Source organism: Ixodes scapularis, unplaced genomic scaffold (genome assembly GCF_016920785.2).
Source record: "Ixodes scapularis isolate PalLabHiFi unplaced genomic scaffold, ASM1692078v2 PGA_scaffold9__187_contigs__length_104089568, whole genome shotgun sequence".
NCBI classification, from domain to species: Eukaryota; Metazoa; Arthropoda; class Arachnida; order Ixodida; family Ixodidae; genus Ixodes; species Ixodes scapularis.
This window is the reverse complement of record NW_024609884.1, coordinates 38,364,086-38,387,454: the sequence shown is the minus strand read 5'-3', so window position 1 is coordinate 38,387,454 and position 23,369 is coordinate 38,364,086. Positions and strand designations below refer to the sequence as shown.

The 23,369-nt window shown below is 43.1% G+C and overlaps 1 protein-coding gene across 1 annotated transcript in view; it reads left to right on the top strand.

Moving 5' to 3' along the window:
- The first annotated feature begins 3,900 nt into the window (after window positions 1-3,900).
- LOC8026260 (stress-70 protein, mitochondrial) overlaps window positions 3,901-23,369 on the top strand; it is a 35,868-nt gene continuing 16,399 nt past the window's right edge. The window contains exons 1-6 of the mRNA XM_029980791.3: window positions 3,901-4,252; window positions 10,365-10,414; window positions 10,747-11,016; window positions 15,110-15,234; window positions 16,109-16,182; window positions 16,360-16,466. Coding sequence (XP_029836651.2) covers window positions 4,154-4,252; window positions 10,365-10,414; window positions 10,747-11,016; window positions 15,110-15,234; window positions 16,109-16,182; window positions 16,360-16,466 — 725 coding nt within the window. The 5' untranslated portion in view covers window positions 3,901-4,153. The remainder of the gene's footprint in view (window positions 4,253-10,364; window positions 10,415-10,746; window positions 11,017-15,109; window positions 15,235-16,108; window positions 16,183-16,359; window positions 16,467-23,369) is intronic.

The window sequence follows — 23,369 nt, the reverse complement described above, 5'->3', positions numbered from 1 at the left end:
CTGACCAAAGTGCAGAAAGCCTGAATTTGTCTTAATAACCGACCCTCAAATTTGATGTTGATGCTCCTCAGTGCTTAGTATTACTGTAAAAAAAAAAAAAAAGAATGTTCTGTGAATAGTAGCATTTGTTATGAATAATGTATATCCTCTCTAGCCAATTGGAACTAAATGAGTATTGTGAAATGATTGAAAACAAGCTAGGCAGTAGTTCATCTTGAAAAACGTGAGGCTGGGAACACGAAAGAGCACAAATGCACAGCAGTCTGGGACTTGTGTTAGAGACCATTATGTGCATTTCTTTTGTTTTGACCTCAGGATTTTGCCTGTAGATGAACTGCTTGATAAGTCTTATTTTGTTGGAAATACTCATTCAAAAATGTTAGTACCAAAAAAGGTTCTTGACGGCTGAGGCTCCTCTTCAGACTCCTGCAATTGTTTCTGGTTACCATTTCAAGAGCACGCTGAGGGTGTATTTGTACATGTAGCGCATGATGGCATCTGCAGTATTAACTGTTCTAAGGCAAGAACCTAAAGTAAGCCTTATTTTGATTTACTTTGAATCTTATTTTGATAATGTGGGTGCATGTACCTACATTCCCATCATTCTCCCCAGTGCTCGGGTAATTTGCCGAAAAGTCTTTTAGTCACATTTGAGTGATGTGCTCACAAAACTTGGGATGCCAGGCTAGCTAATTCTGCTAATATGTGGAAAGAGTTGTAGTTCTGCTGAAATATTGACAAGTAAAATGAAGCTGCAAACTTTGCATATGCTCCATAGAGAGGAGCCAGTTGAGCTCATTTGAGGAAACTAAGGTTACCCTCAATAAAAGCTCGAGGTACACCTAAGCATGAGTTAATGCAAAAGCATGCACATCGCTCTTGGCACGCTGACCTTGGGCGTGGAGTGGTGGAGCCGCTGTATGTATGGATGGATGGATGAATACGGCTGAGCCCTTTGGATCGGGCGGTAGCTTACGCCACCTAGCCATTTTGTTTTACCATTTAAGCTTATAATATCTCGCGCACGTGCAGCGCCATGGGGTGGCGGTCGTTGAAACTGACGCGCAGCGGCCAATGGGAGCCTAGTCGGCACGCGCCAGCCAATGGGGCCGAAGCCGAAATCCATCAGCTTTACTCCGCTGCTTTGGGATTGGGAAAACTAAGTGCCGTTTGGCTAGGCTGTTGCGTTGTTTCATAGCTGGGAGCTGGCTTCACTTTGAGAAATGAATTAAGGTGCTGTTTGGCATGGGCTTCAAAGCTGATGACATCGGCTCTCTCCATGAGACAATGCTTTTGCATTAAAAACATTTGGTTTTAGTGCCCTTAACTATGATAAGCATTAATTTACTTGCCCTCATTGATAACTTTTCTCTATCACTGGCAGTGTACTTGCCCTCAGACAGTATAAGTTGCATCATCCCCACGAGTACCATTATATACATCTGTAAAACTTCAGACACTGGTACCTAAACTTTACATTCCAGCTCTAGTTGGGACCAGAGCCTAAAAAACTGCCAGATATGCTAAAGAATAAGGATGGCTAGTTGGTTTTGTATCATGGTGTAATATGCCAAAACAACATGGACGAAAACGAAGGGAGAACTGGACAGGACGCGGCGTAACTTTCGACTGAATGGTTCATTTCAATGACATAATTTTAAAAATATAAAAGCAGGCACACTTGGCGGAACACAATATGGCCTAACCCCCCCCCCCCTCCCCCCCCCCCCAATCAAATGCCAGCCTCATTGGTTCTTCAAATAGTGGAATTCTTTATGGGGCTCAATGTCACCAGAAACCGAAAACGGGCAAAAATATGCTCCATTTTCCCAGTGAAATTTTCAGAAAATCACAACTTTTGAATAAGGTATTGGATTGGGCTGAAACTTTGGCATCTGGTTTTGTGACCTCTAGGGACTAGCGCAACCTTTGGGCGGAGAATGAGCGTTCGGCGATGCCTAGTTTATTATTGAAGTGAAAAAGAAAACTAATTTTTTTTTTGTGTGACACTTTGTATGTGCTTGTACCTTCCCTGCGGCAAGTTGTCAGGTGTAATAATTTCCCTTCCCAAGCTTGTAATCATTCTATTTACATTTCGTAACACTGTGTGAACACGACATTGGCACTTTTTTTGCATTTTATGTCTGAAGGCATCAAAATTTGACTGCTTAGTTCTGCCCCAAATGAGCACTTTCCACCACACTAGAATGACAGCCCTTCGATTCCAAAAAAGAAAAAGAAAAAAATTGGCAATTGCTTGTCTGCATTGTGTATGAAGGCTGACTAATATGTAATGACATATTTTTTTTTATTCAGAAACCAATGGCTACAAGCTCCGAGCATTTTTCTTATTCAAAGTAGCGTCTTTCACACACGGTACGTATGCTTTAAAAACGATCCAAAAACATGAAAAATACTGTTTTGTGACATCACTTTTAGCATTGCAGCTACAACTTTTCATCTGAAGATAACTTTTGTTAGGTGTAGTTTTTTATTCAGTGTTGGGAATGCCCAGAAATTGCACGGTGATAAGTCTGGGCTGGGTGCCCTCGTGTCCTGCTTCGAAGGCACTCTAGTCTGGGCAGATTGGAGTGTTTGGTAGTGCAGTTGCCGCTCTCCACAAGTTGGCGACGGAGACTACGCATAGCATCGCCAGTGCTCTATGCCGACAGCATGCTGCACCAATATGGCGGTCGTCTCCTCTTTGCTCCCTTACGCTTCTTCGGCGCTCTCCTCCCTTTCGGTCACTTTTCACTCTCCAGCGCCTTCTTGACCACACATGCTTTCACTTGTTCTTGAGGAATCATATGCAAAAAGGTTATGGAGGTCCAACTGCAGGTTCAGGCTTGTCAATTTATTACCTTCACAAACACCAGCACAGCATTGCCCTAGCTTCTACTTCAGAGAAACAAACAGTTTCATTATTTTCCAATCGGCCCTTGTTTGTACAACGCGTATTAAATACCAACGTTTTTGTTATTTTTTTTTTTTTTTAAATTTAATTGTGCTTGATGAAGTATATTTTGCACATTGAATTATTTATTTTTCTGTGCCTGAAGAAGTTTCAGACATGATGAAAATGGAGAACTACTCTGGTTCATTGCAATGTTAGGTTCATTGTTCTAAGTCTGAATCATTTGATCAAAATATTGTTTTAAGTGCAAAGATTGGCAATGTTGAACATTTTTGAAGAATCGTTTTTCGTTCATCGTGTCCGGTTTTTAAAGAAATGAGTGATACAGACCAGCTCGCAATGTGTTCACATTCTAGGCCAGATCTATCGTAAGCAAACCTAAGCCTGTGACACTGAAAATTATACAATAAGTTTAAAAATGGGGGGTTTGTAACATGTGGGAACCTTGAAATTTCCATTCAACGAAATGCTCCTGTAAAGGGCTTTAGAACAAGTTTTATAAGCTTCGTCAATCGCTATTTTCAATCCGGCTAACGCGTTCATGACGAACCTCGCTGTACGAGGATGCGTTCAAGCGCAAACATGCACTTCTTGCTACGTCGCTGTGAGGAAATCGGCCACGTAAACAAGGGTGTAGTAAAACTGAAGTACTAGTCTCAGTGGCTCTTCTCGACGTTGCAAACAAATGCACACATGAGCTGGCACAGCGATCGGCGTACGTCGATCTGCGTTCACTTTACTTTGCCGCTGCGGCGTTTTCACTCGCTCCCCGTGCCAGCAAAATCATAATTGTTTCGTTATTTGCTGCGTGTGATATGTAGTGACGAGAAAAAAGGAGTACTTACTGCATCGCGCGTAAGTGTGGAGCAATCCAGGACGAACTGAGCAATGGTGGCGCGGAGACGATAGCAGACGACAAATCGGCGAAACCGAAACTAGTTCACAGTCTCCTGATCTAGGGGCGCTGCTATCTTGCATATTGGCTAATATTGGCCATTTGCTCCAAGCATCGAGTAATGGCACTGGTACACTGTAGCGCTGGTTATGGCTCCAAGCTCCGCCCACTGTTCTAGAACGTTCCGAGCGTTCCGGGATGCTCCCTTTAAAACTATCCCAGTAAGCAACATCGACACTAGCTCATCACGTGATTCGGCCTCTACGCACGTGTGGTGAGCCTAGCTGCCAGGGTCTCCTTTTAACGCTCTCTGTGGACATTTCTCAAAAAAGATAATTGCCAAAATGCTCACCGCAGCACGAGTATCATCTCGATCAGTTCTAAACTCAAACTCCGTCTCGGAGAGTCTTTTAAAACGTAGTCTGGTGACTCTTACTTCCAAGGTGAGTTTCTGCATGGTGAGCGCAGTAGGCCTAAGTGCGCATTCATTGCCTTGGCCGAAATTTTTGTTTTCTGGGCAAGCACTTGCTATCTGGCCGATATTGCTAAACATCTTTAATTTCTTACTCTCTTGTGTTTGAAGAATTAAAGGGGAAATGTTGATCGCTTTGAAGAGCATTCAAAAGGTGATGCAACAATTCCCTTTTTCACCGGCATGCGAGGTGCGGTTTGCGTTCACTGGAGTTAACGTGCCTCATCATAGCTCCAAGTGTAGTGGAGACTGACGTCGGTATTTGATTATAGATTTTAACGTCGTTCACATCGTTATCTCGGTGTCTGGATCGCTATAGTGCTTAAAGCTGTTGAGCGTGTTTGTGCTATGACGAATGAATCGGCATGCGTCGACCCCTCCTGTGCGCAAGCCGGCGACATGCCTGGGTTACAGCGTGTGTGCGGTGTGTGCTTGCACCGTTTTACGATGTTTCTCGTCGTCTACATGATGACCTCCATCATCAGGATGAGTACTAGTAGAAGGAGTTTCATTTCGTTTAATGGTTGGTGCTTTTCAGGACGATGCGAGGTTATACAGAGCTGGGATAAATAACGATTATAATTTTTATCACGCGCATTCGTGCTTGGCATAGCAAGGAAGGATATGCGGAGCGCAAGTTTGTCTGCTTTTTGCACAGGGGTTGTGATGTCAGAACGCCGACATCGTATTGGCTGATTGGAAAATAATAGTGGGTAGATCTCAAGGCATCAAGCATTCAGGTCTACCCACTATCCTTTCAATCAGAGCCAATCGGAGCTCGGCGTCGGTCTGATGTTACCACAACCGCTGCGCAGAAAGCAGACGACTTGCTCTCCGCATTGATTCTTTCGTAACACGTGCCCAACCTCTACTCTGTAGTTGACTGTAATCAAGGACTCTTATACGTGCCGTGCATGTGACGTCATATGGCACCATACCAGTACCACGCTCCCGTGCCCGTATCTTCTGCAGCACACATTTCACAAAATCGAATTTGTTCTTAGCAAGTATTGTAGAGAGCAGATTAAATGGTGTCAAATGTATGCCGCAGAGGGTACGGGCTCTGGAACATGGTACGGTGCAATGGCGGCTGATATGACGTCAATTAAGCCATGTATTTGTGATCTTGGAGAGTAGGTTCATGGCATTAGTAACAGTAAATGTTCTAACTGATATTATTACACATATTAAATGTTGGACATCAATTGTTTTAGGTTGCAAGTAAAAGCTAAAACAATTTGAAAAGACAAGAGTAAAGTACGGATTTGTTGATTTTGTGATGCTTTCAAGTTTCGTCATTTTTTTCCTTTTTGCCCTAGCTTTTGAACACAGGAGCAAACAGCGTGAAAATTTCCAACATCTTTCAAAGATATGATGATAACGCAATTAATGCAAAGGTTCAAGCGAGCTGGACAAGAATGGCAATAATAAATTCCTGTAGAAGGGGGACAAGGACAAACACAAATCTCCAAACACAGCGAGGTGACCGGTGTGCAACCAAAGAAAATCCGCCTGGTCCTGGTGGCGAACCAGGGACCACTCTACCAGCTGAGCTAACCAGGAGTGAGATGTCAGTAGAGCAAACCAGTTTTATCAGGGCTTTATTATCGCCATCTTTCAAAGCCCATGGGGTCAAAAAGGACATTGATAAATACTGAAGCTTTTGTGTTTGTCCATGTCTTTAAACTCACCTGGGATGGAGAGAGAGTCTAGTTGCTTCGTGCATAGAAACCTGCAGATGATTTCAGAAAGACTTTTCTAGTATTCACAACTTTCACAGGATATATAGTGAGCTCTGGCGATTGATGTGGAGCAGCAGTGTGCGGTTAGGCTTGTGAAGCCTAAGAAGATCCAGTTCTGTTTTTCTGTTATTAAGAAGTGGTATTGGTCTGTGCCATTTATTTGAATCTGATTTGAGGTGAGAACGGGAACATCAGTTGTGAAGTTTGTCCTCCATGAGGCAGGGAACAGAACTATTAATGAATGCTGTGAATAAGGGGGTTCCATGAGACGAGACAGGAATTGGTTCTGATTTAAAGCACCTGTGGATCCGCTGTCCCACTGCTCCCCTCTTGCTCTCGTTGCGCCATTGAACTTCCTTGTCGTCTGCTACTAAGACTACAGTTCTCAACTGTAGCAGGAATGTCTGGATGGATACCTGGATTGCCAGGTTTTCTTGAAGCTCCTGTTTCAATTGGATAGGGTTCACTGATGAGCTGCGACAAGCTAGCGTTTCTCATCCCTCGTAGCCTGAGAACATTTTTGTGTGGTGCATCTCTAGGTCAACCTTCATCCCGTTACACATAAATTATGCAGTTCACAGTCGCTAACGACCTTCCCTATACTACCGCCCTTTGCCAGCACTCTTTATTGCTCAGATGTATGGCACAATTTTTTTGGCAGTCTTGAGGGTTTTAAATCTGTTTCTTGCAAATGCAGAAAAGACATCTGTGTTTGAGCCACTCAGCTGTGAACTGGTTTACTACGTGGTACGTGGTCGTAAGTAGGGTTCCGTGTTTTCGGTATACACTGATAAACACAGAAAATAAACCCTCGAGGCCGTATTCTCTGAATCGATAAAAACCTAAAAATTCAAAATTTGAGCTGTCCTAGAAGAAAACAAGCAAAAATGGCAGCTTCCCAGAAAAAAGCAAAAAAAACCAACATATTTTACTTTTTTTTTTTTTTACTTGGAATAGAGTTGAACTGGACTGGGTCCTTGGGGTTGTTACTTTCTATCAAAACCATATTCCTTGCCCCTTTCCCTTCTCTTATCTTTACCAACATGATGTTCCCAGGTATTTAGGCCAGGCATAAGTTTCCTGGAACATGGAAGAAAAGAGGATATGGGAGTGACATTGGGGGCTTTAAGGGTGATCCAAGTCAGCCCGCAAAACGTCGCCCGTAATACTGTGGAGAACGGAACCAGTCTTTTTTTTTTTTTGTAACTTCCGCAGGCCGGGAAGAGTGCAGAACCGTCTGCACAAGCTAGAGACAGCCAGATTAATTAAACATTCATTAATTGTGTACAGTGTTTGGTATGTGTTCAATAAAGTTCTGTAATGTTATGTATGTTATAAATTATATTTCCCCCGGTGATTATAAAGTCTCTTTACAACACAAGCCCAATAAACACTAATTTCTCTCCAGCATTGAAATCATGCTAAAAAACACAGATGCAAAAAAGAAACATTGAAAAGTAGCCCCAAATTTGAAGAAAAATACTGAAAACACTGAACCCTAGTCGTAAGTCAAGGTGCTGCAGAAATTGTTTTGAGAAAGTTCGATATATTTATGTTAACATAATTTGAGACAAATCCCCTGAGACTGGGGAAAGATGAAAGACAGCACAACACACAAAGTTGAGACATTGTGTGTTGTGTTGTCCTTCGTCCTTCCCCAGTCTCGGGGTTTTGTCTTAACTTATGTTAAACCTTGACCGGCTTGTTTGTACCCTAAGTTTTCTTTCGTTAATTCACCAGCTCATTTGCACCCTAACTTTTTGTTCATATATTTATGCTCTGTCATGCATAGGTTTTGCGGTTTGATTATACAAAGGAATGTCGCCTCCATTTGCTCACTAACAGGCGACATGGAAGTGCCGAGTGGCACACATACATCACATTTTGCAGAAAAATGCGACTGGCAGCTTTGGCAGTACCACATGTTCTGGCGTTTCAGCGCATATTGGCTGCAGTAGTAGTTAATTTCAAGCCCATTCAAATTACTGTCCCAAGTTTTGCTCTTACTAGGGTGACATGGCCGTCCCATCTCCGAATAACAGCATAAAATGGCTTAGTCCAAGTGTTGTGTACAAAATTTAGAGTAAACGTAAACAGCTGAGTAATACATAGAAAATTAAAAATGGGGTATAGAATTTTAGAAAAAAACCCTGAAACTGGTGGGGGCGAAAGGACAACACAACACAGTCTCAAAGACAGCTGAAATTTATTGGACAAAATATTGTGGTTTTATAGGGTACAGGTGCCCCGAAAACCAAAAGAAAAAGGGAGAGGATGAACTTCTTTTCCCCTATCTTGTACGTTCGGGAAAAAGAAGTTCCTCTGCGAAAACCAAAAGGAAGGAAAAAGGGAGAGCATGAACTTCTTTTCCTCTTTCTTGTACTTTTGGGAAAAAGAAGTTCATCCTCTCCCTTTTTCCTTCCTTTTGGTTTTCGGGGCACCTGTACCCCATAAAACAACAATATTTTGTCCAATAAATTTGAGCTGTTTTTGAGACTGTGTTGTGTTGTCTTTTTTTGTCGCGGGATTTTGTCTAAAATGTTAACTTTCACCAGTTTGTTTGCGCCCTTACTTTTTGTAGGGTATAGAACATTCCTAATTATAGTCATCCTGATAAAAACATGATTGAATAATATGATTGAATAAATTAAAATTTGGTTGCAGTTGGACTTTAGGATGGCAGGGTAAACAGAAATTACATAAATCATTTAGCATTCATAGATGTATATATGACATGCTGTACCCCCTTGGAAATACTCAGTGTGACATGAAATGTATTAAAGGGGCACTGACACATCAAAATCATATTTTTTTTTATTATCCGAAACGATTGAAAACGATGCCGGGACATTACCCACAAAATTTGAGATTTGGGAATTCAGTATTCGTGAAGTGAAAAAACAATTTCCAAATGCCGAATTCGAAGTTCCCGCGCGATCGGCGCCGGTGCCTTGACGTCAAAAATTGAGGAGACCTGAGAGTCGACTTCCTTTCACCACTCCCTGCTGTTGCCATGGCGACCCAAAGCGAGGAGGAAAGGAGTGAGCGGCGGCGCCAACGAGGTAGGGCGGCGCGGACCGGTTTTGAGCGGTGTTGCCTGTTTTCCGTTGGAGGATACAAATCCAGGAGACGACACCACAACGAACTCCCGATTTTTGGTATTTCAAAAAGAAGGGCCGTAGTGCGTTCGCAATTGCGTTAAAAAACATGTTTTAGGATTTCCGTAATTAAATGTTCAAGAGATGTCGCCTACAAAGCTTCTAAATTTCCTGATTTTTGACGTCACCGATCAAAAGAAGCGAGGAGGCGAGAGGCGGGAAAATCAAACGCCCAAAATAAAAAGGCGCGCGCGCGCGCGGGAAAATTTTTTTTCGCGATGCGTTTTTTTTTGCGTGTCTATGACTGCAACTTGCATCGTTTTAGACAATAAAAATAAATACGACCTTTGGGGTGTCAGTGCCCCTTTAAAACGTGTAAAGCCCACTTGCTGTACATAAGGCTGTCTTTATTCATATTCTTCCACTAAGGGGTTTTTGAATCTCTCTGATAGCATACTTGTGCACACTGATAGCAGTTGTCCATGTTCATTATCAAGAGACTCTCATTAGTGGACTACTTTATGATCATCAGTATTTACAGCGCCAAAAAACGACAGGACAAAGACGAGAGTTTTTTGGCGCTGTAAATACTGATCATGAACCAACTAGCCCAAATTTCTACTTTGCTGCAGTTCATTACTTTATGATCAGGTTTCATATCGTCTTCTTTCTAATTACTTTGTGCAACTAACATTGCAATTGCAGGATGAAATGAAAGTCCTCAGGTTTCTTAGTGTGCCGGCATTATCAGTGTAGTTACCGTTTTCTACCGTGTAGAGGGACTACTGCCGAACTACCACTGGGAAGCTTCCAGCTGCTTGAATGAAACTGTCCTTTCTATCTCTGGTCAATGTTTGTGTTCACATTCAAATCCAACAGAACTGTGTTTACATTTTTTTGCATTAGCATCAAACAATTCTAATACCTGCTCAGCATGAGAGGGATAGACTCCTTCACTCTGGTCGTCAATACTGTCTGTTGTAGGGTCGGCACATGTTTGTTTAATGTTCGACAATTGCACATGCTCTTGCATCAGTTTGAGTTCTTTCAGTAGCTGTTCTGGTTCTTCAAAATATTTGCCTTTTGATTTTCTCTTCAAGAGTGTAGCGTATTGGTCTGATTATTATAAAAAAAATCTTTATGCTAACTTTAGTCTAGTAATTTGCACTGGTGTGCAAATTGGTCTAGTGTTATAGCCTGGACTGTTCTATAGTTTTGACGTGTATGCATCTTGTTTTTCAAGGACACCTTGGTACACAGAAGGGATGCCATTGGACAGCAACTTAGGAACAAGTAAGCAACTATAAAATATTTAGTAGTAATTCTTTGTTTCTCGAATGTGCAGAAATTTAGGTTGCAAAGTTTACTTGGCCGGTTGGGTGAACCTTACAATCTTAAGATACGTGAGACATAAGTGCAACGTGCATAATGAAAAATTGCCCAGTTTGCCATTTTACTGAATGAAAGCAGTACATTAATTTACCCCTGGTAGAACCAAAGCTTGATTGGTATGCAATGTAGCCTTGCATTGTGTAAGCCATGGGTGTTAGATGCTGCGTATCAGACGTGGGCTGTTGTACTAATGGGCCATTTGTCTCCTTGCTCGAACCTTGCGCCAAGCTCAGGTCGGACCAGGTGAAGGGTGCGGTGATTGGCATTGACCTGGGCACAACCAACTCGTGTGTAGCAGTGATGGAAGGGAAGACGCCCAAGGTGATTGAGAATGCCGAGGGTTCACGTACCACCCCTTCGGTGGTCGCATTTACTGCGGACGGTGAGCGACTGGTGGGCATGCCGGCCAAGCGTCAGGCGGTGACCAATGCGTCCAACACCCTCTCTGCCACCAAGCGCCTTATCGGGCGCAAGTTCGATGACTCGGAGGTGAAGAAGGACATGTGAGTGTTGCCTTTATTTTATAATCCTCTCGTTCGCTATTGTTTCCTGTCGGGTTTGCAGAGTTCACAGCCAGGTGTGTGTCATCCTGTTTGTGGGCCCAGCTTCGAGGCTTTATTCATTGCATTCACCAGCTGTTTTTGTCATTACATTTTGTAGGTTTTTATCCCTTCTGCTGGCAAATGTGTATGTGCAGTCTTTTTGCAATTTAATTACTGCTGTTTTAATTTTTCTTAGTCAGGCCTACCAGTGTCTCATGGTTTTACTGTATGTACTGTTTATGAACTACGCGTGTCTGCTTTTCTGTGGAGTGTGGTTATAGACCAACGTGTGGCTCTGATGTCACGCCGCTGCGGTTGTGCTGCTGTTAGCATGGCACATGTGCAGACACTTCACCTCACATGACCATTGTTTCTACACATGCGCCCACACCGGGTGAGGGCAAAAGGCAGCTTGTTTTGTAAATGGTAGATAAGCGTGGATACCGCCGTGCATCGTCTGCTGCGGGCGCATATTCAGTTAAATATTTAAATAGTATAATCACGCTCGATGACAATCACAAGCATACTGAAGTGGTTTACCATGCAAGGATGTTTCCTAAAAGAAATAAAGATGTCATAAATATTAAAGCAGGCATTTTTTTTTACTTTTCCCTGGCTTTCTCCAGCACAAAATTCCAATTAAATGGCAAAAAAAAAAAAAAGGCAATTTACGCATTAGTTGAATAATCTGAAGGTTAATCGATGAACTGCCCAGTCTTGATATGCGTTAGGCGAGGGCGGAGGGTGATCGCAAAGTCTCGTGAGTCGCCAGCCCTTATCAACAAGAGTGTCACTGCAGCCGATGCTGTCTGTGTCGTGGTGCGGTTTGTTTGTTGGAGTTACAGAGTCTACTATGTTTAAAAAGATTATTTAGCCAGAAATTTATAATATTGGCCTCTTAACATCTGCGGCCCTTATCGAGAAAATTTGAGCGGGTGAACCCATGCTACCGAGAAGAGCATTTAATAACACATATGCTACTGCGTTGCTCGGTTACACTTCTTTATTCCACTTGCGGCAGATAAATTTGAATATTTTGTTTCAGTTGTCCTGCCAATGAACAGTTTTCGTATCGGAACTAGAAGAAGCACTCTGTCCTCATCGCAAGATACAGTGAAACCCGTTTAGAATGAACCCACATACAGCGAATTATTGTCGATATCGAACTCACAAAAAATTTGAATAAAAATGCATGTGAAGAGTACTTTGTACTACAAACAACCTAGGTATTGACTATATCAAACTGCCCCCCGGGAAGGCTTCCAAAGCCGCACCAATATTAGTCTTCTAGCCTGTTCCTTTCTCAAAAAAAAAAAAAAAAAAAAAAAAGAAGTAGGAAAGAAGGAAAATTTCAAAGGCTCAAGTTGCGAATAAAATTGAGCGAAGAGAAGCGAATCAGAAGGGAGGAGAAAGCTAAAATATACTCTGCACGCATGCACAGCAAAAAAAAAAAAAAAAAAAAAAAAAGATTCCAAAATTGTTGCCCACAAAACAAGCGATTCAGAAGGGGAGATAAGCTAAAGACAAACTGCACGTATGCAAAAAAAAACGACAAAAACTTTCCAGCGCATTGTTAAAAGTTGGAAGCGAAGAGATGAGAAAAAAAAGTTCTCGCCTCACAACTGTTATCTGTTAAATTCGAAGGGGTTTTTCAAAATAAAATGTTTTAACAAAAATATAATTTTTTTTTATTCCCAATTCTATAGAATGTGGAGTTAAATTTTTGCTCTGGTCCAAACTTTCATAAGTTCAAAATAAAAAATCGCAATGCAAGCATACTTTAACTGCCGAATTCACAAACATCACTACAATTGAGGCGCCCCTCCACTTCCTCGAGAAAGGCTTGAGGGTCGGTGCTGGCCAATCGCGACGACGAATAGGCGGCTGCGATTGGCCAGCGCCGGCCCTCGCACCTTGCTTGAGGAAATGGAGGGGCGCCTCAACAGCTCGGTTGTAACGCGTTAACGCTATTGAACCACCACAACGCTGACAACGTCACCAACGGCAAAGCTCATAACGACTCCAGCTTTGCTATGTCACGAATGCGGGGAATATTTTTTTCTGTTTTCGTTTGCGCCGGATATCCCATGACGCAGTGGTTCTCAGCCATGGATGTGTCGGGGACCCCTTGCGGACCGCTGGCAGTGGGGGGACCCTTTCCAGCAGCAAGGGGGGGGGGGGACGTTAGTAAGTTAACACATCTGGAGCACGAAACAGGTGCCTTTTATTGCTATGTAGCAGGAAAACATAAAACAAAGGTGCCACATCACTTCATTTTAGTCAATTCATCAAAACATGCCAACTATAAAAAAAAAAAAAAAAAAAAAAATATTTTGTTGAGGGTCTTGCAAACCCCAGAAGTGGCTTCACGGACCCCCATTTGAGAACCACTGCCATGACGCATCACCACTCTGCGTTCGCTTCTCTTCGAGCGCTTGCTCGAGTGCACCGTTAAAAACGAAAAGTATAGCGAGTCGTTCAAAATACAAACTTGCAATTATCATTTACAGTTATTATCCGTCATGCTTGACTCATTTCAGAGCTGAATATTTAAATTTTCATTTACCTACCCCTTTAACATTATTCCCAGCGCAAGAATAACAGAATCAATTCAAGTTTTACAAAATATTGCCACGGGCGATTAAGCTCGGAACATGTTTACAAAACTTGTAAAATAAAGGGGTTATGACACGCCAAAAATAAAAGATGACGTAACTATACTGCTAGGACCCATTGTATGTTCCTATAATCCTGCTAAATTTGTTTTGAAAATGGCGCGATAGTTTCGTGGATAAGTCGATTTATATGCGGACCCCTCGGAAGGGCAGATCCGGGCGGAGCTGGAGGTTGGCTACGTAGCCAGCCTCCAGCGCGGTGTCTCCTTGCACGCACTTACAGACTTGGCTCTCTTGGCCTCTCGAGCCTCAGCTTGCTCGTTTACCTTCCACGTTTCGAGCATGCGGTCCGTGACGATTACGTCTACGGCATCGCTCGCCTTGTCGAAGTGTTCGACATTGATTGCAGCAGCGATGAGAGTGATTGCTACCAAGAGATGTTGGAAGCTGTTCATTTTGACTGCGGCCAGCTGGCGACCAGCTACAGCGACGACGAGTTACGAACGAACTCGCCGTGGTCACCGTCGTCCGGGAATATCTCGCAGGCGCATGCAGGGTGGAAGGTCAACGGGCCGGGGGCGAGAGCTAGAATATCTTTTGGGTTACCGAGTTGTGTGAGCGGTTTTGATCGTGCCGCGACGAGGGGAGAGCTTGAGCGATCATGGGGCGCCTAGAATGAGAGAGTGTTCATGGTCACGTGGTTTATGGACACCATGGTGTGACTAACGTGAGCAGTGTTGCCTGGTCACCAGATGAAAATGATAAAAATTCGTAAATTGAATATTGCAATTACCAGAGCCCTAAAAATCGCGTAACTTGGTGTATATACTAAATGGCCTATGAGCATTCCATTTTAAGCATAATCTATCCGTTTAATTTTCGTGTCATAACCCCTTTAAGAAGCTTTGTTCTCACTACAAAAACCCAACTACGAAATTGGAGTCAGACAAGAAGTGTTTGTGTACAAACCCATACCGGCTGCCCCACTACATTGGGACGGTAAAAAAGTGTTGTTTGCATTCAAAAACAACATTTCACGAGCCATGATCACGAGCAGTTCAGCCGTGCCCGCTGAACAGGAGAACCGGGGGACCCTCACTAGAGCGCTTCCCGTTTCTGCTGTGGGAGGGCGAGCAACGAGCTGAAGACGCAAATAGCCATTCATTATAAATTACAGGAGGAGCATGGGAAATGACGACAATAAAATCTTGTTCTCGTTTGGAAATGCTAGTTGCGCTGCGATGCCGAGTGCGACATTTGACATGCCCAGAATTCAGCACCGGCGCAGTTTTTTGTTGATGAGCTTAGCTTTTTCGTTAAGCTCTTCTGCACAGGAAAGTAGTGAGCATTTCTGTTGTAGAGTAGGTGCACGTCTGGTACTCGCTCATCATTCTATTGATGTCCTCATTTAACAAGTGTGGTGGGTCTCTCGTTTGTAGGAAGACGCAGTCCTACAAGATAGTGAGAGCGTCCAACGGTGACGCATGGGTGGAGGCACATGGCAAGATGTATTCCCCTAGCCAGATTGGAGCATTTGTGCTTATGAAAATGAAGGAGACTGCTGGTGGGTAATACTTTTCAATGCACCTGTCATGCAGGGTAAATTAAGGGTGGGAAATTGTCGGTAGTTGAATGCCCCCTACAATCAGCTCTTTTTTTTTCCCGTTCAAACCATTTACCGTTTAAAAGACGGTTTTATCTTCCACGAAAATCATCGAGAAATCAAGGTTTTATGTCAGCGCATTTAGGTTTTCAGGCAGAAAGATGTTAAAACTTAAGAAAGAGCTGCAAACAATTGATTGATTATTTAAATGTGGCCATTGACAGCATAACATTTGTATTGGTGTACAAGTATAGAGTTACTTGAAAGTCTACTACACAACAACATTCATGCTTATATTAGTAATGAAAAATGCTTTAAGTGGACTGTGTTCAACCCTAATGACATTCATATAACTCATGACAGCTGATATCAGTATGATATTGCTATCCAAAGTGCAGTACAATTATTTGTAGAGAAAACCAATTGGGGGGGGGGGGGGGGGGTGGCAATTCTGCTTAAGAGAGTGGGACGCAAGACATAAATCTTAAAATAGACGAGTGCTTTCTGTGCACTGACAGCCCAAATACCTGTCCTAAAACATTTAGACACTTTTTTCTTTTTGTTTAGAAGCCAAATCGAATTGTTTCATTTTGCACATGCTGTTTATGTGTTGCTGAGCAGTAATTTTATCTTTATTACATCACCATGTTGATTGCCAAATTGATGTAATATAAAAAATAGCCAAGGAAGTTTCTAGCTCTGAATTTATCTTGCTGTACATGACTGTTTCTTGAATTCCTCGAGTATTAACGTTGGTCGGTAACTTATCAGGTGAAGTCGGACTCGAAAATGTTGGGCGCTGTGTACTATTAGTAACCTGAGCTTTGGGTTTCAGAGGGCTACCTGGGTCATAGCGTCAAGAATGCAGTGGTCACAGTTCCGGCCTACTTCAACGACTCCCAGCGGCAGGTCAGTTTTTGGTTATTTCTAACCAAGGCTAGGCTGAACAAGGTTGCCATGATGTACTATTTTTCGTCTCCTACAAATGCCTTGATGGAGAAAACTTGACTGAGCTTCAAAGCTTGTAGCTGAATTGTAGATGAAAAGCACATGTGCATAATCTTGTGTTCTCTTGCTGCACTACAGGCCACCAAAGATGCGGGTCAGATTTCTGGTCTAAATGTGCTGCGAGTCATCAACGAACCAACTGCTGCAGCCTTGGCTTATGGCATGGACAAGACAGAAGATAAGATGTAAGTCTTCGGTTGATGTGTCAGTGGGCTGTTATCAGTGCTTGAACTTGTGCAAGACTTTAAACAAAACAAAAATTGTGCTGTTGATTGAGGGGAATAGTAGTACAAGAGTATGCTATTTAGCATGCTGTTGGAAACCCTATTTTTGCTGGCCTGTTTTTTCACGAAAGTTCCAGTGTTCACATTAACATATCTGAATGCTTCACCGGAACAAAATTTTGTGCTCGGGTGGTAACAGAGTCGTGGACCATACATCCATGTACTCCCAGGCAGGGCCCTGGATTTATTTTCATTATCATTATTGTATATATTTCTATTAGTGCACAAAGAAATTGCCACAGAAATAATTTGTTTCCGTATCTTGTTTTTAATAGTAGTGTGTACTATTAAAAAAAAAAAAAAAAAAAAAAAAAAGATTGAGGTACACCTATGCATTCTTTATGAGTTGTGAATGCGAAAGCATGCAAGCCGCTCGTCCGCTCCTTTTTTCGTCTGCTGCATACTTTTCGTTGCCGGTCGGCGCATGTGCTCTCCTGGTGACCTTGGACGCTCCGCGCTGATGGACACGCTGTGCCATGGGGTGAACGGTCGTGGTAACTGACGAGCGCAGTGGCCAATGGGAGCCCCGTGAACGCGCGCCAGCCAATGGAACTGAGGGAAATATCTGCCGTTTTCGCGCTTCAGACTGATGACGTCGGCTCGCTCCATGAGACAGTTAATGCTTTTGCATTAAAAAAGTCTGCTTTTACTAGGTCGTGCATATTGTCAGTCATAAAGCATGAGCAAATGAGGAATTTGTGTGAAGTGCTATGACCATGCTAAGTGTTCCTCATATTTAAAACGGTTTGTTGGAATGTCAGTGATATGATTGCTGCGCCAATTGCGCCAAACTGCTCCAAGGGGCTAACCCTGCTACATCCTGCTACATTTTGCCAAAATATGAGTAATCTGCACCAAGCCTGCACCAAAGGACCAATTTCGGTTGCCTTTCAAGACCAAAACCTGAGTACCAAGACCGAAAACTGAGTACCATAAGCTAGGTGGCGCAAGCGGCCGCCCGACACAAAGTACCCTGCTTCAATCGTTCATCCGGTCTTGCAAGGTTTTTCCTGCCGTCTCTCGTTTCGCGTTTTCGCTTGTCTCGTGTTGTAAAAAAAAAAAAAAAAAATAAATATAACGATAGACGTGGGCGTGTGCGGATGCTCCGACGCTAGCGTGCTGGGTACCAGCCATGCCGTCATGTGAAACAAAACCAAGTTTTTTCGCGGCGCTTCTTAAACTAAAACGTAAGGACCGCCGCATGTTCATCAACATTCCTGTTCTTGTTTAATACGCTACTGCAAAACAACCTCTAGCTCAATGACTGCTGTGTCGGAGAATTGATTGCCTAGGTTTCTCTCTGTGGGCTTTAGTTCGAGGGGGACCCCAGTACGGAAAAATCTGCCTTTAAAGAAAGTTGGTGAAGAGAAGTGAGCTAAAGCAAAGAAGGCAATGTCTGCACGCTGAACCCGCACAGCGCACTTGTTTGTCTTGAGTTCAGTCATTGCACAAAGCGCTCGGAGAACTTTTTGACCCTCTCGCGATGTCTGGCATCAGTGTGCTCAGTTTTTTTTTTTTTTTTTTGTGTGTGTTTAACTTGTACCTTGCCTGTCAGCCTGGCAAGCATGTGCCGCTGGACTTTTTTTTTTTTTTTTTTTTTCTTGTGTTGGCGACGGAGCGGAGTGGCATGGTTTAGATTGAACAGCCATCTCCGCTCGAGCGACAATTTTGCATTGCACTGCAGTAGTTACGTGTTTCATCAGTTGGAGACAGCTTCCATTCATTATAGAACTAGTCAACCTAATGCTGTGGTATTTACTACTTAGTGGTCCTTTTCAAATCAATTTTAATATGTGCACTTTAGTTCTTATTTACCTATAGCAAGTACATATATATGCATTATTTAACTAAAGCATTGCAAAATGTGTCATGTCATTGGCATTTCAGTTACATGTTGAAAAACTCCCAGGTGGTCTAACGACTATAATTTGTTTATTGTGGCAAGCAAAGTGTCCTTCGTTTGTCGAGCACTTGAAACAAACATTTTAATTTTTATAAGAATATTTGCTCCAAAAGCTACTTTCGCTGCTCCTAAACACTGTTTTAGCTGCTCCAAAAGCCACTTTTTCTGCTCCAAAACACTTTTTTGGCTGCTCCAAAGGCCACTTTTGCTGCTCCAAAACATTGTTTCGGCTGCTCCGAAAGGTGCTCCAAAATGGCTTAGGCCAATCACATCACTGGAATGTAGATTCCGTAGAATACCGCGCATCCGCCCATTCCACATTAAGCGCCCATATCCAAATTTCTAAGATATAAAAAAATATGCACAGTACAATTATATGTAAAATTGATGACCGGACAAGCACCCATCCCCCATTTTTTCGTGATTATCTCTAAATTTTGAGTGGGCGCTTGCCCGGTATTTTACGGTAGGTTAAGTGGAGATCTGCAAGATGTGTGATTTCAGGTTTTAGGGTGTTTGCTATTTTTTAATCTTCATATTTTATGCATGAAAATAAGGACCGATTATGTTCGCAAAATTAGTAATTTTGAAGAACTCCTAGCAACCAAGAAATGCATAAATTTGGGACATTTTCGTTTGCGCGGTTCTTCAAATTGTGACGTTGCCAGCCATCAAGTTCATGTTCAAGTAGGCCTAGCCATCTTCTGTCAATCAGTCTTTTTTAGCTTTAATTTCTCATCGAAAAATCGTTGCACAATTTGGGCACCACATTTTTTTTTTTCCAACATAGTTAATTTGTGTTCTTCACGATGTCTATGTGCTGTCGTCGTATTGTCCTACCAGAACCAAATTTTGCATGCAGATGCTTTAGAATATGTAGAATGCAACTATCAAGGTTTTATGTACAAAATTTAAGAAACTTTTGTTAGCTCTTTGAAAATAGCATTTTTGCTATTTTCAATTATTTTAAAATAACATAGGTCTCGCACACATTATTTTTGTCCATTTCACTCGGTGGTTTAACAGCAGCAAATTATTTTACTATGCTCTTGAGTGTGTTGCCACACCCTGCGTGTCCAAAATAGCATGTTTTTTTTTCTGCATGTTCATTGCACCCAGAACACCCAAAACGTCCGCGGCCTGCGTACGAAGGCTCCTATTTTTGTTCAATAACGTTGTTCTAGGTGATTATTGTTCTAGGTCAGTGGTGGCCAAACCGCGGCTCGCGAGCCTCATGCGGCTCTTTGCTGGTCCGAATGCGGCTCGCGGATCCCACTTAAGGGACCCCCCCCCCCCCCCTTTTCGCCCCTTTCCGCGTTTCCCCAGGAAAAAAAAAAAAAAAGATTTCAGAAGAAAGCACACTGCAGCTTGCAGTTTGGCAGCCTTGTACTCCCACACGTACAGTCATACATCCTTGTGCCCCCATACGTACAGTCAGATTCTAAACAAAAGTCAAGTCTGCACCCCCCCCTCCGCGGCTCTTGGAAGTTCCGTGGTTTTGTTTGCGGCTCTTAGGCCGGGCCAGCCTGGCCACCCCTGTTCTAGGTGAAACTTGGTTAAATAGCTCATTTGCATTCCTGGACTATTTCCCTACTAAATATACAGTGTTTCGTCGGGATCGAGATTATGAACAACTTTCCATTAAATTCGGTGGTGGTGTACTAATTGCAGTTAAGAAACATTTACGGGCTATTCGCCGGTTTGATGTCGAATTCGAGTGCGAGTCCGTTTTGATTGAAATACGTCTACGTGATAACAAAAGCTTACTTATAGGCACTTTTTATTTTCCTCCTACTGTCGACGAATCAAAGTTTTCTGACCAATTAGATATGCTAGGGGATAAATTGGATGTGGATCAAGATTGAATACTCCTACTTGGTGATTTTAATATTCCTGAAATAAACTGAAATTTGGTACATCCTGTACTGTCTGCTCATACTGCATCTTTTAAAGCGAATGCCCTTCTTTCATTTGTTAACCTTCTCGGATTTACCCAAAATGAACGGTCTTCATAACTCAGCAGGACATGTGCTGGATCTGTCCTTGGCCAACTTACCTATCGACAGCCTGATGTCAGTTTCGAATCTGCTTGTTTTACCGGATGTTTGGCATGTTCCTTTTATGATTTCTGTGTGGAAAGTAAAGCACAAAAACCGTGAGTCACTTGCTTTCTCAAGAGGCGATTACTTTGGCCTTTATCAACATTTAGATAATGCAGGTTGGGCTTCCATATATAGTATGACCGATATAAATCGTGTCGTTGAAGTGTTTACAAACTATATCGTATATGCACTTGAAAGGTTCGTGCCCAAAAAAGCGTCCCTACACAAGTTGTTATCCACACTGGTACTCCAAGGAGCTTAGATCAGTGTTTAGATAAAAATTGCATTGTCATAAGAAATATAAGGTCGCAAATTCCACTTTTTGGTATCTAAAATTTTTTGAGTCGCGTGCGCTAGCTAAGACATTGTTGAAGCGCTATAAAATATTACAAGGAGGTGGGGATGGACAATAACTTCTTTGTTTGTGGGTGGATTTATATTAAACTTTGCACACATAGTGGCAATGCTTATGTTATAAAAGAGGCAAGTTTTCTTTGGGATATCTCTGCTAACATTTTATTGACAATATTTTACTTTTTGAAAGTTAGTGGAAGGCCTCCAGGTTTTCCAAAACATAATACAAAGTTGCTTGGACTTTGAGTGCATGCCCAAATGCATGCTACACATCATGACATTCCTGCTTTTTTTTTTTTTTTTTTTTCACTCTTTTTTTTAACTAACAGTGTTTTCCACCAGGCTCGATGAATGCACTCGTGGCATTTTCTGAAGATGGCTTTACAAAGTTTCTGAACATTATTTTAGGAAACTGAGAATGGTCATGATGTATGCAATGGCTAGAAGAGTAATACAAAACAAACAGAACCCAAATAGTCCAAGTGGTTCCCAAGATATTGGCTCCACAAGCCGAATGGATAGCCAAATTTATAGTTTTGAGAAAAAAAGGTTCAATGTTCAAAGTTCCATTGTACGCCCTAAAAGCCTCCAGGTTTATAGTCTTTGGTGTCCTTTTGAGCGCGGCTCTTCTTGGCCCTCTGTCCTTTGTCTTGGAGAGCTCGTGAAGCCTTCTTTTGCCTTAAGACATCTTTCTCCAAGGCCCTGCGGAGTGCCAGTGCTCCTGGTTGGATCCCGAAAGAGTAGCACAACTCTTCGTAGGGTTACCAGAGTTGAAGCGGCAGATTGCCTCGCTGACAGCAGTCTCTGCTGCTATCAAGGAGGCATGCTCTTCCTTGGGTTGGATAGACCAAATGACAGAATGAAGGCTCTCAGCTGCGTTCTGGGCCTTCCCTCCCTTGCACCGTTCGAGGAGTTGAGGTTCCGTAAGGCGCTGGTAGACGGGTAGGAGTGCGGCGGCAACGTGGCTCGCAAGCTTGTACTTGTGTACTGGTTGAGGTCGCCCTTCAGCTTCTGCTGCTCGGTGCCTGCACCAGCTGAGGGCACCTTGAGGACAGAGGTCGTGATGCGGCTGTTCATCCGTGGACGTGATGTGGTAGAACGTCGCCATCACTGCCCTTTGCATTTCTTTTACGTCCGAGTTGTTCCGCAGAGCCATCCCGTAGGAGCTTGTGAGTCGCTTGATGAGGTCCTGAGTGAGACCCCCTCTTCTGCCAAGCGGCTCCCCCTTCTTGGCTTTGGTGATGAAAGCTCGCAATGCAGAATCTCTTCTCTTATGAATGTGATTCACACAATCTTTTTTTGTGAATGGGATGAATCCGTACGTAGCATCCTCGTTGAGGGCTGTCCCCACCACAATGTTTGTATACCGGAGATCGTTCTTGGCCAGGGAACGGCGAAACAGCAGCAGCGCAGCTTCGACCTCCATTCTTCCTGACTTCACATCAGTGTTCTTTTGTCAGACATGCTCTTCGTTCTGGCCCAGCGTGCACCCAAGGCACAAGTTACAGAGGACGACAGAGTCTATGACCAAACCCGTGTAAAATTCGATGACAGTTCCTACATCGACATGCGAGGTGTGACCGCGGGTCATCCACTTTCCGGCGTTTCTTCTCCATCGGAGACTTCCACTTGCGGTTTCCGAAGCGACGTGTAGTCCAATACTTCTTTTTGAACGAGCGCCCGTCCATGATTGCAAGTCAAAGTCAGATTGCAAGTCAGAGTCAGAACTAACGCAAGTAAACCAAGTAAACGCTGCGATCCAGCAAACCCGAAACTCGCGTGTGATTCCGAAACCATCGCCGGGAACCAGAAAGCGAACGCGGCGGGAGCGGTTGCTAGGGGCAACCGCGGCGCGAGCCAATTACGAAGCGTGACACAGCACGTAGCCAGAGGGAGCCAATTGTAGCGCGCCATTCACGTCTCCCCGTGCTTCGCTCTTTTCTTTTTTATGTGTTTACTTCTTCCAGAAGAAGAGCGTCTTGGCGGGAAACGGAACAATTGCGAAACGCGCGTTTCATCGATACCAGAATGGCCGCGCCTAGTCGCCGCATTTCGGAGATACGAGGGCTTGAAACATGCGCATTTCTCGCGTTTTTGAGATCATTTTTTTTACTACCGGCGCTGATATAATTGGTCATGAAGGATATATGTAGTTCGTTTTTAAATCAGAAACTTCACGATCGCATACATAAAGACCCGAGGATGCCGAAACTTCGAATTTCTAAAAACTGACTTTTTTCACATATTTTGCGATTCGATCCCCGCGTTTCCCCTTAAATCGTGACCCAATGAGTTCCAGACGGCGTGAGTGTGATCTTGTTTTCCTGTACAAATGTATTTATGGATTAATTAATTGCCCAGATCTCACATCTGCTATTAATATTCCCGTTCCAAGTCGAGTTTTGTGGGTTTCTCCGACTTTCCATGTTAATCACGTCGTCCAAA